The following is a 21331-nucleotide window of genomic DNA, read 5'->3' as shown; positions in this document are numbered from 1 at the left end:
TAGAAAACATTTTTAAGATAGTAGAAAGGAAAAGAAAATCACTGGTAATCATAAAGAAATTCCTTCCCTGTTGTTATTAACATTTTCTTCTGATCTTTTCTCTTGTGTTTTGGTTTTAAATCTTCAGTTCCACATTCCCTACAAGGTCAAGGCCAAATTCTGTTGCCTGACAAATGATCTACTTCTCACACCTTGGCCTTAACCCTCCGAAACACACCGTGGCATCCGCTCTTATTTATATCTTTATTATTTATTTATTTTTTTACTCACAGTGCTTGGTTCACTTCAGGCTAAAAAGCATTTATAGAGTTCTAAACTCTAAAGTTACAAACCAAATCAATCTTGGACCTTAAGAAGTGCTCAGTCCAGTTCTGCATCTGACTAGCATCCCATTTTATTCCCTCTTTCTCCATCCTTTTGGCAAGCGGCTGCTCACATTTTAAGAGTCAGGTCAAAAGATGCCTCCTCTGAAATGCCTTTCCTGATTTCCTTTCCTAGGTGAAATTAATGGCTTTGGTTTGGGGAAGGGGGCTTTCTTTGTGAAGTGTTGCCTAAGTAAATGTGTGTGAGAGAACTATAATGCTATAATGCAAATACTGTTTCCTTATCTGTCTTCCCCTATTAGACTATAGGCCCCTGAAGGTCAGGAAACAAGTCTAATTCCTGTGGTAGATACTAAGTAATATGACTGAAGCAACAAATCTGTTTTTACATAGTTGCAATGATAGTATATGTGTTCAAATTATACAGCTTATTACTTGATCACTTAACATTTCACTCAAGTAATTTCCAGGTTGCTACAATTAATATTTTAATGGCTTATTTAATAGTTCTTTGGAGTTCAGTGCTGCCCACTAGAACTTTAAGCACTTATGGAAATTTTCAATATCTGTGCTGTTCAATACATAACCCCTAGTCTCTAGTTCTACTGAGCACTTGGAATATGGCTCCTATAACTGAGGGACTGAGTTTTTCATTTTATTTAAGTACTAATAATTTAAATTTAGATTACTTTCTGATTACAACCTTTTGAATAACAGGTGATACACATTTATAATTATCACACTGTTTTCCATGGGGTTGGTACTTGAACTGGTTTTTAAAATATTTTCAAGTCTAAATATGCTAATCATATGCTCCTAAATTTCTATGATCTTGATTTCTTTGAAAAATTTGTCCTTTCATATATAAGCAAAAGTAAATATCAATACTCATCCACAGAAGGAATTCCAAATTCATGGGCTTTAACTAATTGGATAGTATAAAATATACTTACTGGTACAGTGAACAGTATGACAAGGCAAAAAGATAGGACATTGAAAGATAAACTCCCCAGGTCAGTAGGTGCCCAATATGCTACTGGAGATCAGTGGAGAAATAACTCCAGAAAGAATGAAGGGATGGAGCCAAAGCAAAAACAACACCCAGTTGTGGATGGGACTGGTGATAGAAGCAAGATTCGATGTTGTAAAGAGTAATATTGCATAGGAACCTGGAATGTTAGGTCCATGAATCAAGGCAAATTGGAAGTGGTCACCAGGAGATGGCAAGAGTGAACATTGACATTCTAGGAATCACCAAACTAAAATGGACTGGAATGGGTGAATTTAACTCAGATAGCCATTAATTATATCTACTACTGTGGGCAGGAGTCCCTTAGAAGAAATGGAGTAGCCATCATAGTCAATAAAAGAGTCTGAAATGCAGTACTAGGATATAATCTCAAAAATGACAGAATGATCTCTGTTCGTTTCCAAAGCAAACCATTCAGTATCACAGTAATCCAAGTCTATGCCCCGACCAGTAATGCTGAAGAAGGTGAAGTTGAACGGTCCTATTAAGACCTATAAGATCTTCTAGAACTAACACCCAAAAAAGATGTCCATATCATGATAGGGGACTGGAATACAAAAGTAGGAAGTCGAGAGACACCTGGAGTAACAGGCAAGTTTGACCTTGGAGTACAGAATGAAACAGGGCAAAGGTTAACAGAGTTCTGCCAAGAGAACTTCACTTTCACTTTTCACTTTCCTGCATTGGAGAAGGAAATGGCAACCCACTCCAGTGTTCTTGCCTAGAGAATCCCAGGGGCGGGGGAGGCTGGTGGGCTGCTGTCTATGGGGTCATGCAGAGTTGGACACGACTGAAGCGACTTAGCAGCAGCCAAGAGAACGCACTGGTCATAGCAAACACCCTCATCCAACAACACAAGAGAAGACTCTACACTTGGATATCACCAGATGGTCAACACCGAAATCAGATTGATAATATCCTTTGCAGCCAAAGATGGAGAAGCTCTATACAGTCAGCAAAAACAATACTAGGAGCTGATTGTGGCTCAGATCGTGAACTCCTTATTGCCAAATTCAGACTTAAATTGAAGAAAGTGGGGAAAACCACTAGACCATTCAGGTATGACTTAAATCAAATCCCTTATGCAGTGGAAGTGAGAACTAGATTTAAGGGACTAGATATGATACAGTGCCTGAAGAACTATGGACGGAGGTTCATGACATTGTACAGGAGACAGGGAGCAAGACCATCCCAAGAAAAAGAAATGGAAAAAGGCAAAATGGCAAAAAAGGAAAAAGGCAAAAAGGCCTCCTCCTTGAGGCCTTACAAATTGCTGTGAAAAGAAGAGAGGTGAAAGGCAAAGGAGAAAAGGAAAGCTATACCCATTTGAATTCAGAGTTCCAAAGAATAGCAAGGAGAGATAAGAAAGCCTTCCTCAGCAATTAGCGCAAAGAAATAGAGGAAAACAACAGAATGGGAAAGACTAGAGATCTCTTCAAGAAAATGAGAGATACCAAGGGAACATTTCATGCAAAGATGGGCTCAATAAAGGACAGAAATGGTATGGACCTAACAGAAGCAGAAGATATTAAGAAGAGGTAGCAAGAATACACAGAAGAACTGTACAAAAAAGATCTTCATGACCAAGATAATCACGAAGGTGTGGTCATTCACACTCACCTAGAGCTGGACATCCTGGAATGTGAAGTCAGGTGGACTTTAGGAAGTGTCACTACAAACAAAGCTAGTGGAGGTGATGGAATTCCAGTTGAGATATTTCAAATCCTAAAAGATAATGTTCTGAAAGTGTTGCACTTAATATGCCAGCAAATGTGGAAAACTCAGCAGTGGCCACAGGACTGGAAAAGGTCAGTTTTCATTCCAATCCCAAAGAAAGACAATGCCAAAGAATGCTCAAACTACCACATAATTGCACTTATCTCACACACTAGTAAAGTAATGCTCAAAATTCTCCAAGCCAGGCTTCAGCAATACGTGAACCATGAACTTCCAGATGTTCAAGCTGGTTTTAGAAAAGACAGAGGAACCAGAGATCAAATTGCCAACATCTGTTGGATCATCAGAAAAGCAAGAGAGTTCCAAAACAACATCTATTTCTGTTTTATTGACTATGCCAAAGCCTTTGACTGTGTGGATCACAATAAAGTGTGGAAAATTCTGAAAGAGATGGGAATACCAGACCACCTGACCTGCCTCTTGAGAAACCTGTATGCAGGTCAGGAAGCAGTAGTTAGAACTGGACATGGAACAACAGACTGGTTCCAAATAGGAAAAGGAGTCTGTCAAGGATGTATTTGTCCCTGCTTATTTAACTTACATGCAGAGTACATTGTGAGAAATGCTGGGCTGGAAGAAGCACAAGCTGGAATCAAGATTGCTGGGAGAAATACCAATAACCTCAGATATGCAGATGACACCACCCTTATGGCAGAAAGTGAAGAGGAACTAAAGAGCCTCTTGATGAAAGTGAAAGAGGGAGAGTGAAAAAGTTGGCTTAAAGCTCAACATTCAGAAAATGAAGATCATGGCATCTGGTCCCATCATGGCAAATAGATGGGGAAACAGTGGCTGACTTTATTTTTCTGAGCTCCAAAATCACTGCAGATGGTGATTGCAGCCATGAAATTAAAAGACGCTTGCTCCTTGGGAGGAAAGTTATGACCAACCTAGACAGCATATTCAAAAGCAGAGATATTACTTTGCCAACAAAGGTCCGTCTAGTCAAAGCTACGGTTTTTCCAATGTTCATGTATGGATGTGAGAGTTGGACTATAAAGAAAGCTGAGCACTGAAGAATTGATGCTTTTGAACTGTGGTGTTGGAGAAGACTCTTGAGAATCCCTTGGACTGCAAGGAGATCCAACCTAAAGGAGATCGGTCCTGGGTATTCACTGGAGGGACTAATGTTGAATCTGACACTCCAGTACTTTGGCCACCTGATGCGGAGAGCTGACTCATTGGAAAAGACCCTGATGCTGGGAAAGATTGAGGGCAGGAGGAGAAGGGGATGACAGAGGATGAGATGGTTTGATGGCATAACCAACACAATGGACATGGGTTTAGGTGGACTCCGGGAGTTGATGATGGATAGGGAGGCCTGGCGTGCTGCAGTTCATGGGGTTGCAAAGAGTTTGACGCCACCAAGCGACTGAACTGAACTGGTATAGTTGTTTATTGATGCTTCAAATTTATTTATCCTCTGGATAGCTTTTTATCTTATTTCATAAGGCTACTTTAGAAGCTGGACTTTTACTATTTCTGCAGGGTATCTGATTTGTATATGTTAATTATTCCTTTCATTCCAATTCTTTAAAAAAATCATTTAATGTAGCTTGTGTGTATATTATATGCAAGTTCTTAAGCATAGTGCTGAATGCAAAGACCATTGAATAAACTCTACCAAATGTGTCTCTCTGAGTAAGCCTCTCTCTCCAACCAAAGAGCAAAGCTTACTCTTGAAGAAAAGTTTCATCTGCTTCCCACCCACTTTGAAAGATATAGTGCAATCCACATCAAATCCTCGTTTAAGCAGTTGCAATATTCTTGAAAATATAGCCCAGTGTGTTTTCCAAATATGAAAAAAAAAGAAAATTCTTGTTGCTTTTGAAATATCAGCTGTCAGATTATTGGTCTTATTAGTGAAAGATTGCTATCATTTCCATGACTCTTAAGCCACAATAATCTACTCTGAGCTGTATCTACACTTAGACATTCTGGTTGTAATTATTTTGGCTATGTTTTATTGTCTAGATTCTGGTTGGAATTATTTTGGCTGTATTTTATTACCTAGTTTGTTTGTTGTAATCTAACATTCAGCATACTGAATTATTGAATAAATATTTCAAATTTGTGTTAATTTTGAGATTCCAGATAAATAGGATCATAGCCTAACAGAACTACTATGTTTTGGTTCCTCCTGGTCACCTATGTTATCCAGATGAGCAGATAGTATTATAGGCAGAATTTTGAAGATGTCCCCAAGACTCCCACTGTCTGGTTACTCAGTCAAACTCTAATCTAGGTGTGAAGGAATTTTGCAGAAGGAATTACCATTACTAATCAGCTCACCTTAAATAGAAAGGTTTCCTGAATTATGCAGGGTAATGACCAAAATAATCACATGAGCCCTCACCAATAGAAGAGGAAGACAAGAGTCTCTCAGAGAAATGGAGTAAAGTCGGAGGAAAGGAAATTGTAGGAGAGGTCCAAGCAAAAGAAGGTTTTTTTTTTTTCACACTTTTGCCTCTGAGACATAGAGGTCCAAGTGTAAGTACCAGCAAGAGATGTCTCAGGGTTGAGGGCAGCCCCCAGTTAACCATCAGCAAAGAAACAGGAAACAGTTCTACAAACAGTGAATTCAGGAACTGAATTTATCTAACAGACAACCATAGGAGTGGAAAAGGTCAGTTTTCATTCCAATCCCAAAGAAAGGCAATGCCAAAGAATGCTCAAACTATCGCACAATTGCGCTCATCTCAAACGCTAGCAAAGTAATGCTCCAAATTCTCCAAGCCAGGCTTCAGCAGTGCATGAACCAAGAACTACCAGATGTTCAAGCTGGAATTAGAAAAGGCAAACGAACCAAAGATCAAATTGCCAACATCCATTGGATTATCGAAAAAGCAAGAGAGTTCCAGAAAAACCTTTACTTCTGCTTTATTGACTACGCCAAAGCCTTTGTGTGGATTACAACAAACTGGAAAATTCTGAAAGAGATGGGAATACCAGACCACCTTACCTGCTTCCTGAGAAATCTGTATTCAGGTCAGGAAGCAACAGTTAGAACCGGACATGGAACAGCAGACTGGGAAATAGGGAAAGGAGTATGACAAGGTTGTATATTGTCACCCTGCTTATTTAAATATATAGAGTATATCGTGTGAAATGCTGAATGAATGAAGCAAATGAATGAATGAATGGATGGATGAAGCACAAGCTGTAATCAAGATTGCAGGGAGAAAGATCAATAAGCTCATACACACAGATGACACCACCCTTATGGCAGAAAACAAAGAGAAACTAAAGAGCCTCTTGATGAAAGTGAAAGGGGAGAATGAAAAAGCTGGTTTAAAACTCAACATTCAGAAAGGTAAGATTATGGCATCCAGTCCCATCATTTCATGGCAAACAGATGGGGAAACAATGGAAACAGTGACAGACTTTATTTTGGGGGACTCCAAAATCACTGAAGATGGTGACTGCAACCATGCAATTAAAAGATGCTTGCTCCTTGGAAGAAAAGCTATGACCAACCTAGATAGCATATTGAAAAGCAGAGACATTACTTTGCCAACAAAGTAGTCAAATCTATGGTTTTTCCAGTAGCCATGTATGTATGTGAGAGTTGGACTATAAAGAAAGCTGAGTGCTGAAGAATTGATGTTTTTAAACTATGGTATTGGAGAAGACTCTTGAGAGTCCCTTGGACTGCAAAGAGATCCAACCAGTCCATCCTAAAGGAAATCTGTCCTGAATATTCACTGGAAAGACATGCTGAAGCTGAATCTCCAATACTTTGGCCATGTGATGTGAAGAACTGACTTATTTGAAAAGACCCTGATGCTGGAAAAGATTGAAGGCAGGAAGAGAAAGGGACGACAGAGGATGAGATGGTTGGATGGCATCACTGACTCAATGGATATGAGTTTGAGCAAGCTCTGGGAGTTGGTGATGGACAGGGAAGCTTGGCGTGCTGCAGTCCATGGGGTCACAAAGAGTTGGATACAACTGAGTAACTGAACTAAATTCTGCAGAAGGAGTTCTGCATTCAGGAACAAAACCTGAATGAACTGTGAGACACATTCTTCCCAGAACCTCTAATAAGAGCCCAGCCAGCAGATACCTTAATTTCAGGCTTGTGCAGTCTTGAGAAGAGAAGCCAGTACAACCAACCCCAGCTTCCTAACTGTAGAAATATGAGAGAATAAATTTGTGTTGATTTAGATGCTAATTTTGTGGTAATTTGTTATAGCAGTGGTAGAAAACTATGGTTGTTCAGTTGCTAAGTCATGTCCCTTTGTGACCCCATGGACTGCAGCATTCATACTTGCGTGACCTTCACTACTTCCAAGAGTTTGCTCAAACTCATGTCTATTGAGTCAGTGATGTCATCCAACCATCTCATCCTCTGCTACCCTCTTCTCCTTTTGCCTTCAGTCTTTCTCAGCATCAGGGTCTTTTCCAATGAGTCGGCTCTTCATATCAGGTGGCCAAAGTATTAGAGCTTCAGTTTCAGCATCAGTCCTTCTAATGAATATTTAGGGTTGATTTCCTTTAGGATTGACTGGTTTGATCTCCTTGCAGCCCAAAGGACTCTCAAGAGTCTTCTCTAGCACCACAATTCAAAAACATCAATTCTTCAGTGCTCAGCCTTTTTTATGGTCCAACTTTCATATCTGTACATGACTACTGAAAAAACCGTAGCTTTGACTATGTGGACCTTAGTTGGCAAAGTGATGTCTTTGCTTTTTAATATGCTCCCTAGGTTTGTTACAGCTTTTCTTCCAAGGAGCAAGCATCTTTTAATTCCATGGCTGCAGTCACTGCAGTAATTTTGGAGTCCAGGAAAATAAAATCCGTTACTGCTTCTACTTTTTCCCCTTTTATTTGCCGTGAAGGATGGGACCATGAGTGTCTTGAGAGAAAGGACAATGTCTCATTTGTCTTTGTCTCCAGGTGGACACATTGTAGGCATTTAATAAATGCTTCTTGAATGTTGTATGTACTGGTTTGTCTTTTTGCCCTAAGAAAAAAGCTGCTTTAAAAATTCTATGTTCTATATGTTTTCCTATAGTTATGCTTTCTAATCCAGTGCTAGAAAATCCAGTGAATTTGAAAGCAGCCCATATACTGATGAAAGATGAAACTCTGTACATGCCATGTTCTTAATTTTTTGGATGTTGAATAAACTACTTGTTTTTGTTGTTCAACCTCTAAGTCATGTCCGACACTTTCCAACCCAATGGACTATAGCACACCAGGCCTCCCTGTCTCTCACTATCTCCTGGAGTTTGCCTAAATTCATGTCCATTGAGTCGGTGATGCCATCCAAACATCTCCTGTCACCCTCTTCTCTTTCTCCCTTCAATGTTTCCCAGCAGAGAAAACTACTAGTGATATCAAATTAAGCATTCAGTGATCTGTGGGGATATTGAATTGCATGCAAGCTTTTAATACATGTGTTTGTTTATTCATGATCTAAATATCTCATGTTAAAATGTAATTATTTTTTAATGAAATGTTTCAATGTTTCCTAATGTTTAGTTCCCTTTACACATAAATCAATTTAAAGTTATGTGATAGGAAGGAATAATTTACAGGGAGGAACTTGTAACTTGCTTTGATCCTAATGTTTGGCTCATGAATGTACAGTATAAAACCAAGATAGATCATGAGTGTCTTGATAACAAGGACCATGTCTCATTTGTCTTTGTCTCCAGGTGGACACATTGTAGGCATTTATAAATGCTTCTTGAATGTTGTATGTCCTGGTTTGTCTTTTTGCCCTAAGAAAAAGCCGCTTTAAAAATTCTGTGTTTTATATGTTTTCCTATAGGTTATGCTTTCTAATCCAGTGCTAGAAAATCCAGTGAATTTGGAAGCAGCCCATATACTGATGAAAGATGAAACTCTGTACAGACTAATAATTCTACGACTTTTCCACCGGCCGTTACCATGTAAGAAGTGACTACTTACTGTTATTTGCCAGTTATTAATTATTCATAGCAAGTAAATAATCTAGCAAGTAACTTGCATACAACAATATTTTCTGTATCCATTTTCAGTAATGAAATCATACTAAGAGCTCTCCTGTTGTACCTGTGTCAAATCCATCTGTGTAATCCTTTCTTTTTCTAATTGAAGTATAATTGACTTACAACGTTGTGTTGGTTTCAGGTATACAGCAAAATGATTCAGTTATACATACATATTTATCATTTTATATATGTGTTTTTTCAGATTCTTTTCTCTTATAGGTTATTATAAAATATTGAGTTTAATTCCCTGTGCTGTACAGTAGGTCCTTATTGATTATATATTTTATGTATAGTAGAGTATATATGTTAATCCCAAACTCCTAATTTACCCCTGCTTTCCCCTTTGGTAACCACAAGTTTGTTTTCTATGTCTGTAGGTCTATTGCTATATTGTATATAGGTTCATTTCTGTCATTTTTTTAAAGTCCACATTATAAGCAGTATCATATTTGTCTTTTTCCATTTGGTTTAGTGTGATCCTTTTTTTTTTTTTAATTATCAAAAATTGTAAGCTTAGTATCTTTAAATGTCATGGTCATGTGGACAAATGGTGTCCGTGTCATAAAGATATGACATCAATTTTTAACTCTCTGATCTATAGTAGCTATTTCTCAGACTTTACCCTCAGTAACCACCAGAGCTTACTAATCTGAGACTCCTTTCCCCTTGGTTAGGAAAACCATCAGCATTTTTTTTTTTTCTAGAGAGGTCCCCTTCTAGGTTTTCCTTCAAAGAATCTATGGGGAAATGACTGAGGCTTTGCAGTCTTTCTATTCTGTTGACCAATGCTTTTCTGATACCCATGGTCATTTCACTCTCTTCTTACCCACAACCCTTTCGTAACTCTTAACTCCGTCACCTCCATTGCTCCTTTGCTTTCTCTACAATGAGAAGAGCAAAGCTATTGGCTCCTCTTGCCCGGAGGGGTTAGCCACAGGTAAGGGTTGGGTTTCCTGGTGACATAGCGTTTTCCTTTACAATCTGCCCTTCCTTTCAGCGGTACCCAACAGCATCACACAGTAACTGGCATTGTTACCTCCCCAATCAGCAGGACTTGCTGCTTAGGCTCACTCTTCCAAAAGGATCTCTCTTGTGCTTTTTCTCTTCACTAGATGTCTATGGTCTCTTCTTCTTTCCCTTTCTGGGACCTGCCATTAAATGCATACAATTTGTGATGAAGTTCAAGTGCTTTTCCACAGAGCATCTGAATCTGATGTAGTATTGATCAGGCATCTTTTTCAGTATCTTCAAATATGTCATGATTGTCACGGAGTTCTTCAGAATTCTCTTGACAATTTTAAGGCTGGTGTGTCCACAGAGGAATGGTACTTCTTCAAGATGATCATATTTCTGACCAACCAGAATCTGTAGCATTCCCTTGCTGTATCCTCTCCACTCAGGAAATGTTTGTGGAATGAGCAAATGAATGATACGTATCCCTTAATCTTTCATCAAGCCCCACAGTACTACCCTTGCACAAGAATATTCTATACAAAGCTATATCCATATTCTGGTGAATGGTAATTTAAGAACCGGTTGTAAAGAATTTTCATGATAAATGATTCTGTGCATTAGATTTTGGTTTTAGCCTGAAAGAGAAGGATGAGAAGAAACTGGAAGACAAGGTGGCCTTTTCTTTTCTTCTTTTCTCTCAGGCCAGTGTCACCCTTCATTCCTTTTAGTCCTCCAGCTTTGCCATCAGCCCAGACAGGAAAGCTGTCCAGGTTGCCAAATCACTGAACAAATGAGCGACAAAGCAAATAGTGCTTTGGCAGGTTTTCACTGTTCGCTTTATGTGTTCGTGAAATATGTGGAAATCCAAGACAGTGAATAGTTTTCAGCTTGCCTGCCCTCGCGGCAGGACTGGAGGAGTACCTTTAGTGCCAGGAAGAAAATGATTTTCTGCAGCTTCGTAGGGAAAGACTGCTGTAATGAAGCAGAAGCAGCTGCTATGGTGGAAAATAAAGTGCAAAAAACCATGTTCACTCTAAACTAGATGGTTGTATAGTACGATGTGGATTTCTGAGAAAAACAACATCCAGTGAGAATTAATTACCTATAATGACTTGGGCTTCCCTGGTAGCTCAGCTGGTAAAAATCTGCCTGCAATGCAGAAGACCCTGGTTCAGTTCCTGGGTCAGGAAGATCCACTGGAGAAGGGATAGTCTACCCCACTCTAGCATTCTTGGACTTGCCTGATGGCTCAACTGGTAAAGAATCTGCCTGCAGTGCAGGAGACCTGGGTTTGATCCCTGAGTTGGGAGGATCCCCTGGAGGAGGGAACAGCTACCCACTTCAGTATTCTGGCCTGGAGAATTCAATGGACTGTATAGACCATGGAGTCGTAAAGATTCAGACACGACTGAGCCACTTTCACTTTAATGACTTGAAAAAAAGGTCTCTACTACATTACTGCAAGAATCAGATCTCATATTCATTTAATATACTAATAAAGAGGTCTAGAAAGTACATTGGAGAAGGCGATGGCACCCCACTCCAGTACTCTTTCCTGGAAAATCCCATGGATGGAGGAGCCTGATGGGCTGCAGTCCATGGGGTCGCTAAGAGTTGGACAGGACTGAGCAACTTCACTTTCACGCATTGGAGAAGGAAATGGCAACCCACTCCAGTGTTCTTGCCTGGAGAATCCCAGGGACGGGGGAGCCTGGTGGGCTGCCGTCTATGGGGTGGCACAGAGTCGGACACGACTGAAGCAACTTAGCAGTAGCAGTAGCAGTAGCAGAAAGTACGTAGAAGAAATTATCATCCCATTCTCAAATAACACAGAACTGGAGTAGATAATTAATTACATACATGAGAAACTCAAGAGGCAGCTAACTGTATCATTTCTGTAGGCATTAATTTTAGGCTACAACAATGTTGTCAATGCCCAGTAGTAGTGTCTGGCTATAGGTATTGAGTAAACATTTGTAGATTGAATGAATAAAAAACACATAAACTTGGATCCTGATTTTACTTCATAGTTTACAAGGTGCTTTCACATGCATTTATCCGCCTGATCCTCAGCCTCTTCCTCAGTGAGGAAGCTGAGGATCAAGATGAAAGGATTAGCCCAAGGCCACACAGAGCTAAGGTACAAGGCCAGAGAGCCAACCTGGATATTCCCATTGCCCCTCCAATGGGGTAATGCAATGAAAACCTCCAATTTAATGCAATGAACATAAAGTCATCCATTTGGAATCAAAGAATTAAATTTCCAAGTACAGAAGAAAAGAGACCTGACTTCATGGCAGAACGTTAGTCTATGAAAAACTATCAGAAAACTCTTTGAACAGAAGCCTAATGTGAATAATAATTAATTATTAATAATAATTATTTACCAAGCATGTGTTAGATGATAGCTTTCCTGACTCTGGTTTGTTGTGCCCTCATCCAAGCATGCTTAACTTGGAGGCTCACATTTCCTGTGTTGAAGAAACTGTACACTTAGCTAATGGAAGGAAAGCTAAAAGGCAGTTGTAAAATCCGCTTTCAAATATTTGAAGGGATTTCCTATAGAAAAGGGAAAATTCTTCTCCATTATTCCAGGATACTAATATCAGACTAACATTGAAGCTACAAGTCAGTCATATCTTCCCTAGAACTGGTAGGTTGTAGCCACTGATGTCCATGATATACAGGCTTTGCCCTATTTTGTGTCAGAACATACCTTGAATACACCAGGGACTTTTTTTTTTCCTCTCATAATCAGTGGTCTGGAATTAATTTTGTTATCCTAAGCCTAAGACTCCCATTTGGTATGTAGACATGCCAGTGCCTCTCATCCCCCCAAGTTTGCCTACCATCTGCTGTGTGCCTGAAGAGCTAGGTCTTTGCCTTGGTGGATTGACAAGAATGCACAAGCTGTGAGCTCAAACCCAACTTTTGGAGATCCCAATGACCTTCCCATGTCTTGGCAGCCTCTTCTCCTTGTGGCCTGGACTCTGACCCCCTTACTTATAGTTTGTGTGCTCACACTTACCAAACTGCCTGGAGCAGTCCTGGGGTAATCATGTCACATTCTCCCTTCATTCCCCCTTCACTCCCTTCATTCCAGTTTGGGCAGTCAGTTACAGTCAGTTGGGTTAACTGATCTTCCTAGATGTTGCATTTGTGGCATGCCTCAGGGGAAAGTCCATCCAGCAGGTCCCAGCCGACCAAACACAAGGAAAAATTTTCTAACCATTCATGTCACTTACGAACGGGCAAGACAGTGTTGACAGGTGGTAATCTCCCCATCACCAAAGGTATGCTTTCATAGCTTTCATTCATTTGGCAGAGCTTAATGACTTGATTTTCAGGGATGTTGTCAAAGAATATTTTGCCCAGTGTCAGGAGTTGGACAAGGGGATTTTTCAAGTGCCTCCCAAGTCATATTTCAATTTGTTTATGAAAACTTGGAGGTCTGGAAGAAGACAATGTATAAAATAACTGTGTTGCCTCCTAGATTCTGAGTAAATTAGAGACTTTCTGTTACAAAGGGATTTCATATATAGTGGTCCCCCCTTATCTACCATTTCACTTTCCATTTTTAGCCATCTGTAGTCAATTGCAATCTAAAAGTATTAAATGGAAAATTCCAGAAATAAATGATTCATGAGTTTTCAATTGTGCATCATTCTGAGTAGTGTGATGAAGTCTCTTGCCATCCAGCTTCATCCTGCCCAGCATGTGAATCATCTCTTTGTTCAGCATCTCTCACCCATTAGTCATTTAGTAGCCATCTGTGTTATCAAATGAACTGTCTGATATCTGAGGTATCTTAGTGCTTCTGATCAAGTGACCCTTACTTAATCATGACCCCAAAGGACAAGAGTAGTGCTGCTGGCCATTCACACATGTCAAGAGAAGCCATAAAGTGTTCCTTTAAGTGAAAGTTCTTGACTTGTAAGAAAAAAATCTCATATCTGAGGTTGTTAAGATTTACAGTAAGAACAAATCTTCTATCCATGAAATTGTGAAGGAGAAAGAAATCCATGCTAATTTTGCTGTCATACCTCAAACTGCAAAAGATATGAAAGCATAAGTGCTTAGTTAAGATGGAAACACGATATTAAACTTGTCCGAGATATTTTGAGAGAGAAAGAGACCACATTCACATAACTTTTCTTGCAGTATGTTGTTACAATTGTTCTGTCTTATTATTAGCTATTCTTGTTAGCCTCTTACTGTGCCTAAGTTACAAATTAAACTTCATCATAAGTATGTATGTATGTATAGGGAAAAAAACATAATGTATATAGGGTTTCATACTGTCCATGTTTTTTTTTTTTTTTAAACTTTACAATATTGTATTGGTTCTGCCATATATCAAAATGAATCTGCCACAGGCATTCACGCGTTCTCCATCCTGAACCCTCCTCCCTCCTCCCTCCCCATACCATCCCTCTAGGTGGTCCCAGTGCACCAGCCCCAAGCATCCAGTATTGTGTATCGAACCTGGACTGGTGACTCGTTTCATATATGATATTATACATATTTCAATGCCATTCTCCCAAATCATCTCACCCTCTCCCTCTCCCACAGAGTCCAAAAGGCTGTTCTATACATCAGTGTCTCTTTTGCTGTCTCGTATACAGGGTTATTGTTACCATCTTTCTAAATTCCATATATATGCATTAGTATACTGTATTGGTGTGTTTCTTTCTGGCTTACTTCACTCTGTATAATAGGCTCCAGTTTCATCCACCTCATTAGAACTGATTCAAATGTATTCTTTTTAATGGCTGAGTAATACTCCATTGTGTATATGTACCACAGCTTTCTTATCCATTCATCTGCTGATGGACATCTAGGTTGCTTCCATGTCCTGGCTATTATAAACAGTGCTGCGATGAACATTGGGGTACACGTGTCTCTCTCCCTTCTGGTTTTCTCAGTGTGTATGCCCAGCAGTGGGATTGCTGGATCATAAGGCAGTTCTATTTCCAGTTTCTTAAGGAATCTCCACACTGTTCTCCATAGTGGCTATACTAGTTTGCATTCCCACCAGCAGTGTAAGAGGGTTCCCTTTTCTCCACATCCTCTCCAGCATTTATTACTTGTAGACTTTTGGATCACAGCCATTCTGACTGGCATGAAATGGTACCTCATAGTGGTTTTGATTTGCATTTCACTGATAATGAGTGATGTTGAGCATCTTTTCATGTGTTTGTTAGCCATCTGTATGTCTTCTTTGGAGAAATGTCTATTTAGTTCTTTGGCCCATTTTTTGATTGGGTCATTTAGTTTTCTGGAATTGAGCTGTAGGAGTTGCTTGTTTATTTTTGAGATTAGTTGTTTGTTGCTTCATTTGCTATTATTTTCTCCCATTCTGAAGGCTGTCTTTTCACCTTGCTTATAGTTTCCTTTGTTGTGCAGAAGCTTTTAAGTTTAATTAGGTCTCATTTGTTTATTTTTGCTTTTATTTCCAATATTCTGGGAGGTGGGTCATAGAGGATCCTGCTGTAATGTATGTCGGAGAGTGTTTTGCCTATGTTCTCCTCTAGGAGTTTTATAGTTTCTGGTCTTACGTTTAGATCTTTAATCCATTTTGAGTTTATTTTTGTGTATGGTATTAGAAAGTGGTCTAGTTTCATTCTTTTACAAGTGGTTGACCAGTTTTCCCAGCACCACTTGTTAAAGAGATTGTCTTTAATCCATTGTATATTCTCGCCTCCTTTGTCAAAGATAAGGGGTCCATATGTGCGTGGATTTATCTCTGGGCTTTCTATTTTGTTCCATTGATCTATATTTCTGTCTTTGTGCCAGTACCATCACTGTCTTGATGACTGTGGCTTTGTAGTAGAGTCTGAAGTCAGGCAGGTTGATTCCTCCAGTTCCATTCTTCTTTCTCAAGATAGCTTTGGCTATTCGAGGTTTTTTGTATTTCCATACAAATTGTGAAATTATTTGTTCTAGCTCTATGAAGAATACTGTTGGTAGCTTGATAGGGGTTGCATTGAATTTATAAATTGCTTTGAGTAGTATACTCATTTTCACTATATTGATTCTTCCAATCCATGAACATGGTATATTTCTCCATCTGTTAGTGTCCTCTTTGATTTCTTTCACCAGTGTTTTATAGTTTTCTATATATAGGTCTTTAGTTTCTTTAGGTAGATATATTCCTAAGTATTTTATTCTTTCCGTTGCAATGGTGAATGGAATTGTTTCCTTAATTTCTCTTTCTGTTTTCTCATTATTAGTGTATAGGAATATTTCTGTGTGTTGATTTTATATCCTGCAACTTTACTATAATCACTGATTAGTTCTAGTAATTTTCTGGTGGAGTCTTTAGGGTTTTCTATGTAGAGGATCATGTCATCTGCAAACAGTGAGAGTTTTACTTCTTCTTTTCCAATTTGGATTCCTTTTATTTCTTTTTCTGCTCTGATTGCTGTGGCCAAAACTTCCAAAACTATGTTGAATAGTAATGGTGAAAGTGGGCACCCTTGTCTTGTTCCTGACTTTAGAGGAAATGCTTTCAATTTTTCACCATTGAGGATAATGTTTGCTGTGGGTTTGCCATATATAGCTTTTATTATGTTGAGGTATGTTCCTTCTATTCCTGCTTTCTGGAGAGTTTTTATCATAAATGGATGTTGAATTTTGTAAAAGGCTTTCTCTGCATCTATTGAGATAATCATATGGTTTTTATTTTTCAATTTGTTAATGTGGTGTATTACATTGATTGATTTGCAGATATTGAAGATCATACACCATGACCAAGTGGGCTTTATCCCAGGGATGCAAGGATTCTACTGTCCATGTTTTTAAGCACCACTGGGGGGCTTGGCGGGTATCTCCTGCCAATAATGAGGAACTACTGTAAGCTCATACATCTTTTTTTTTTTCAGTTTGTCCCAGTGAATTTTTACTTCTGTGTGGTAATATGGTCAAATTGTTTTTTGTTATCATGTTTATTTTGACATTTAAAGGATGCACGTGTGCATACTCAGTCACTCAGTTGTGCCCCATTCTTTACAACCCCGTGGACTACAACCCACCAGACTTCTCTGTTCATGGGAATTCCCAGGCAAGAATACTGAAGTGGGTAGCTATTTGCTCCTCCAGGGGAGGGGATCTTCCCAACCCAGGGATCAAACTGGCATCTCCTGTGTCTCCTGCATTGGCAGGTGGATTCTTTACCACTGAGCCACCTGGGAAGCCCTATTCAAAGCATAGAGTTCATATAATTAAAAAAAATCTTTGGTTGAAACAAAATGTATAAGAATATAAAAATAAATAATAGTAGCCAAACCTAAGGTAATAATTTTTCTCTTAGCTAGGCATATTCCTTTAGCTTTTGTTAAAGGAGAGTCATTCTACTAAGTTTCAGATTCTTATCTAAATAAACTATAATTTAATTACTGACAGTCAAAATACAAGAGTAGAGAAGAATTATAGTAATATTAGGGAGATTATACTACTAATTCACATTATGTAGTACTTTAAAAAAAATGATTGTGCAAATACATCCCATTCTGCTTACAGTGAGGAGGATGTGATAAGCATTTGATTCTTCAGTTTAAGTTCTCAATTTGTTCACTGTTCTTTTTAAAGTCCTCATTACAATAGAACAAGTTTTAAAGAAACTTGTTTCTACAGCTGAAGCAGATGATGTCTCAGAATTTCAGGTGTTTTTTTTCTTCAAAGGGAGTATTGGTTGTTGAGTATTCCTATAAGAATTCCGTTTCCTCTGGAAAGATATTCTTTCTGAATATCAGCAGAAAGGAATTTAGTCCAGTAGTATAACTTACTAATTAAGGAACATGAGCTTTAGCACCATCATTCAACCATAATTTTGTTGTTTATGATTACAGTATTATCACAGATAGATCTGATATCTACAGGTGTCAGGCAGTGTAAAAATTGTGACTTTAACAGGGTTAGTGTGTGTGGATCTGTTTGCTGGGGTTACAAACCTCGTTTTTCCTGTTTGTACTTCATTGCACCAGATAGTCTAATAGCTTTTAAGCTAAGTCTTAAAGCAGTTTTACTAAAAATCTTAAGTATTTATTTTCTATCAAAGAAGTATTTATTCATAGCTTTAAAGGACAAATAATCCAAATCAGTTTTTAAGGAAATACAGCAGATTTATAAGCCCCACCATCCATAACTAAAAGGTGCTCCCACCTCCCACAAGGTACCACCCTCTTTCAACACATTTAGCTGTTTCTTTTGGAATTACCGTTGTATTTCTAAGTGTATTCAATACTAAAATTCTAGGATTTTTAGTTTAGATATGACTCATGGGCTTCTTCTGAAAGATAAAGATTGAAATTTTATGGTGCCATCTCCACTCACATTTTCTCTCCCCCATTCTCCTAGTATCATTCATTTACATTAATATGACTTAGTGAATATTTTTCACAAATGAGCTCTGACTGACTTTTCTTTTCTTGAGCAAATGGCCTGTATTTTTATTCCCTTGGTTTTGTTTTTTGGATTTATTTTGGTTTGTGTTTTGGAAGAATATCTACCATTTATTCTTCCCCCAAACTTTCTGACAAAACTGTTTTGGTATTCAGTTTGGTTTTTCCCCTGGGAAACACCTTTGCTAGACACTCATTCATCCTCCTCTTCCAGTTCTGAAATGGCAGTTCTCTCACAGGAATCCTGGGAAGACCTTTCTGCCCACCTACTGAATGGGAGCTCTTGCATGATCTCTCCTTTTCCTCCTGGTTGGTTTGCTCCTTCATTTTGTTGAAACACTTCTGCCAGGAGCTTCCTAGGACAGGGGCGCTAAACCTTTCCTTACTTTACATGCCTAAAAATGTATTCACTCCACTCTCATATGTTCATAATTTGGTTACACTTTAGTTTGAAAATAGTTTTCTTTCAGAATTGTAAAGACTAGTTTCCAGTATTACCCTCAAGAAGTCTGCTTTCATTCAGATGTCTGCTTCTCCACATGTGATTTATTTTTAGTGGAAGCTTTTAAAATCTTCTCTTTATTCCCAGTGGTCTGAAATTTCTTGATAATATTTCTTGATATAATTTCATTTTTTAACCTCCTTATTCATCATGTAGAGCATTTCATAGGCTGTTTGAATCTCGAACTCTAATTCTTTAGTTTTGGACATTTTTCTCATTTGATTTCTTTTATAATTCCCTTCCCCTCCAGTTTCCCTGTTCTCTCTTCTAAATCTCCAAAGATTTGGATGTCGGATCTACTGATCTGTTATGTAAACTTTTTAAAAAATCTATTTTCTCCAATTATCCTTCTCTCTGTTTTTTTGTTCTATATTCTGGAAAACGTCCAGAAAAGTATGTTTCTTGTTTCTATTTTCTTCCTGTTTATTTGTTATCATTGTTATCATTCATAATAAGGACTTTACTCAATTATCTACCCATCTTTAACTGTGCATCTTTAACTGTGTGAAAATCATTCATGGAATGATGAATGAAAATGATGAATGACAATCATTCATTGAAAAGACTGGAAATTTTGGATACAGGCTAGACTTGCTGATGGTTTTGTTTCATTATCGATTAGTCATTGAGGATCTGACCTTACCATTAATTAGGCTTAACTGTTTATTCTGAGATGAATCCTCCAGTCATATGCCTGAAGAGAGAAAGGTTAACTATACTTGCACTCTAGGAGCTGGACAAGGAGAGAGAGTAAGGAATATTGCTTATTCAATATGATCTATTTGATTTATTCTCTGTCATCAGTCCCTTACCATACTCTTGTTCTGCTGTCCCCTGAATCTCTCTGGCTCAGCCTCTCCAGAATAAGGTATCTTCCCTCCTGCCTAGGCAGCGGTGGTCATCTGGTTGCACAGGATGAAGGCTATGTCTTTGGTATCCACAGTATACATTTCACCTTTCAGGGGTATCTGGTACCTCCAATTCCTAAGTTGTTTCTCAAGTTCTGAAGTGTAAATCTGCTTGCTTTTTATTGGCCTTCTCTCATCATGTCATTAGGTTTCAAATTTCTATGACCTGTTAAGATGGTTACCACTTGACATCTGCTTTCTATCTTGAACATTTTTCTTGCCATCTTTCTTTGGCTCTTGAGGTTTTACACCTTTTTTTTTTTTTTCCCCGACCCCATGAACTTTAGCCTGCCAGGCTCCTCTGTCCATGGGTATACTCCAGGCAAGAATACTGGAGTGGGTTGCCATTTCCTTCTCCATACACTGTATTTTTATTCCTTTCTTACCATCTTATTGGGGCCTTGGAAAGAATGCACATCGGGACATACATTCAGTCTTCCTTAAGTAAACCAGAATCTTTTCATATTTTTCTTTATAGCAAAAGATGATGGTTCTGAGTCACCAAAAGAGCCACATAAACTTAACAGGTAAGTTTTCCTTTATACAGTTCTATGCAAATTTATACACTAAAAGAACTATTGGCTTAAACTGTATTTTCTATCATAATTGTATTTTCATCTTTTGACTTAGAAAAATTATTTCATTTAAATATATCTTTCCTTCCAATATCTTTCAAAAATGATTCTTTTTCAGGAAGAATGTGAAAATCTTGAGTTCTTTCTAGACTATTTAATTAAAATTGAATGTAACTATATTAATTGCCTAGTCTTTTATTTTTTATTTCTGAAAAGGAAAAAAAAGACCATTGTCTACATTATAGCCTGACCATTATAGATCACAAATCTCCAAGCAGTTTAGGAAAAGAATAAGTCTTGGAGTGAAATGGTGAGAGTTAGGGTTGAAGCCATTGTACACTTGGGAGACCGCCCACCTGACAGTGTGACCTTGAACACTTGGACAGGTGTAGGTTCTGCAGCTTTTAGGTTCTCTAACATTTGCATCAGCCTAATTTTAATAGTCAATCGGATGTAGAAAATAGCCAACTTACTAGTGCTGAAATAATACTTATTCTATCTTGGTTTTATACTGTACATGCTCCAAAACAAGGATCCTCTTAGTGGATTAATAATAGTAAAATGTTCCCAAAAGACTGAAATCAAAAGGAGCACTCAGATCCGGACTTTGTCCCAGAATGTGCTGCTGCTGCTGCTGCTAACTCGCTTCAGTCGTGTCCAACTCTGTGCGACCCCATAGACGGCAGCCCACCAGGCTCCCCCGTCCCTGGGGTTCTCCAGGCAAGAACACTGGAGTGGGTTGCCATTTCCTTCTCCAATGCATCAAAGTGAAAAGTGAAAGTGAAATCGCTCAGTCGTGCCCGACTCATAGCGACCCCATGGACCGCAGCCTACCAGGCTCCTCCATCCATGGGATTTTCCAGGCAAGAGTACTGGAGTGGTTGCTATTGCCTTCTCCCCCAGAATGTGAGACAGTGTT

General features: G+C 38.7%; 1 protein-coding gene across 7 annotated transcripts in view; it reads left to right on the top strand.

The window, feature by feature from the left end:
- Positions 1-21331, top strand: part of UBE2U (ubiquitin conjugating enzyme E2 U) — a 76391-nt gene that overhangs the window by 9202 nt on the left and 45858 nt on the right. For all 7 annotated transcript variants that reach the window (XR_011463696.1, XM_070367899.1, XM_070367902.1 and 4 more), the window contains 2 exons: positions 8870-8990; positions 20316-20364. Coding sequence is in view for 6 of the 7 variants with exons in the window: in XM_070367899.1 (XP_070224000.1) it covers positions 8870-8990; positions 20316-20364 (170 nt within the window). In the remaining variant the exon portion in view is untranslated. The remainder of the gene's footprint in view (positions 1-8869; positions 8991-20315; positions 20365-21331) is intronic.

Source organism: Bos mutus, chromosome 3 (genome assembly GCF_027580195.1).
Source record: "Bos mutus isolate GX-2022 chromosome 3, NWIPB_WYAK_1.1, whole genome shotgun sequence".
In the NCBI taxonomy this organism is placed as follows: Eukaryota; Metazoa; Chordata; class Mammalia; order Artiodactyla; family Bovidae; genus Bos; species Bos mutus.
The sequence above is the reverse complement of the archived record's forward strand: the minus strand, read 5'-3'. Positions and strand labels throughout refer to the sequence as shown.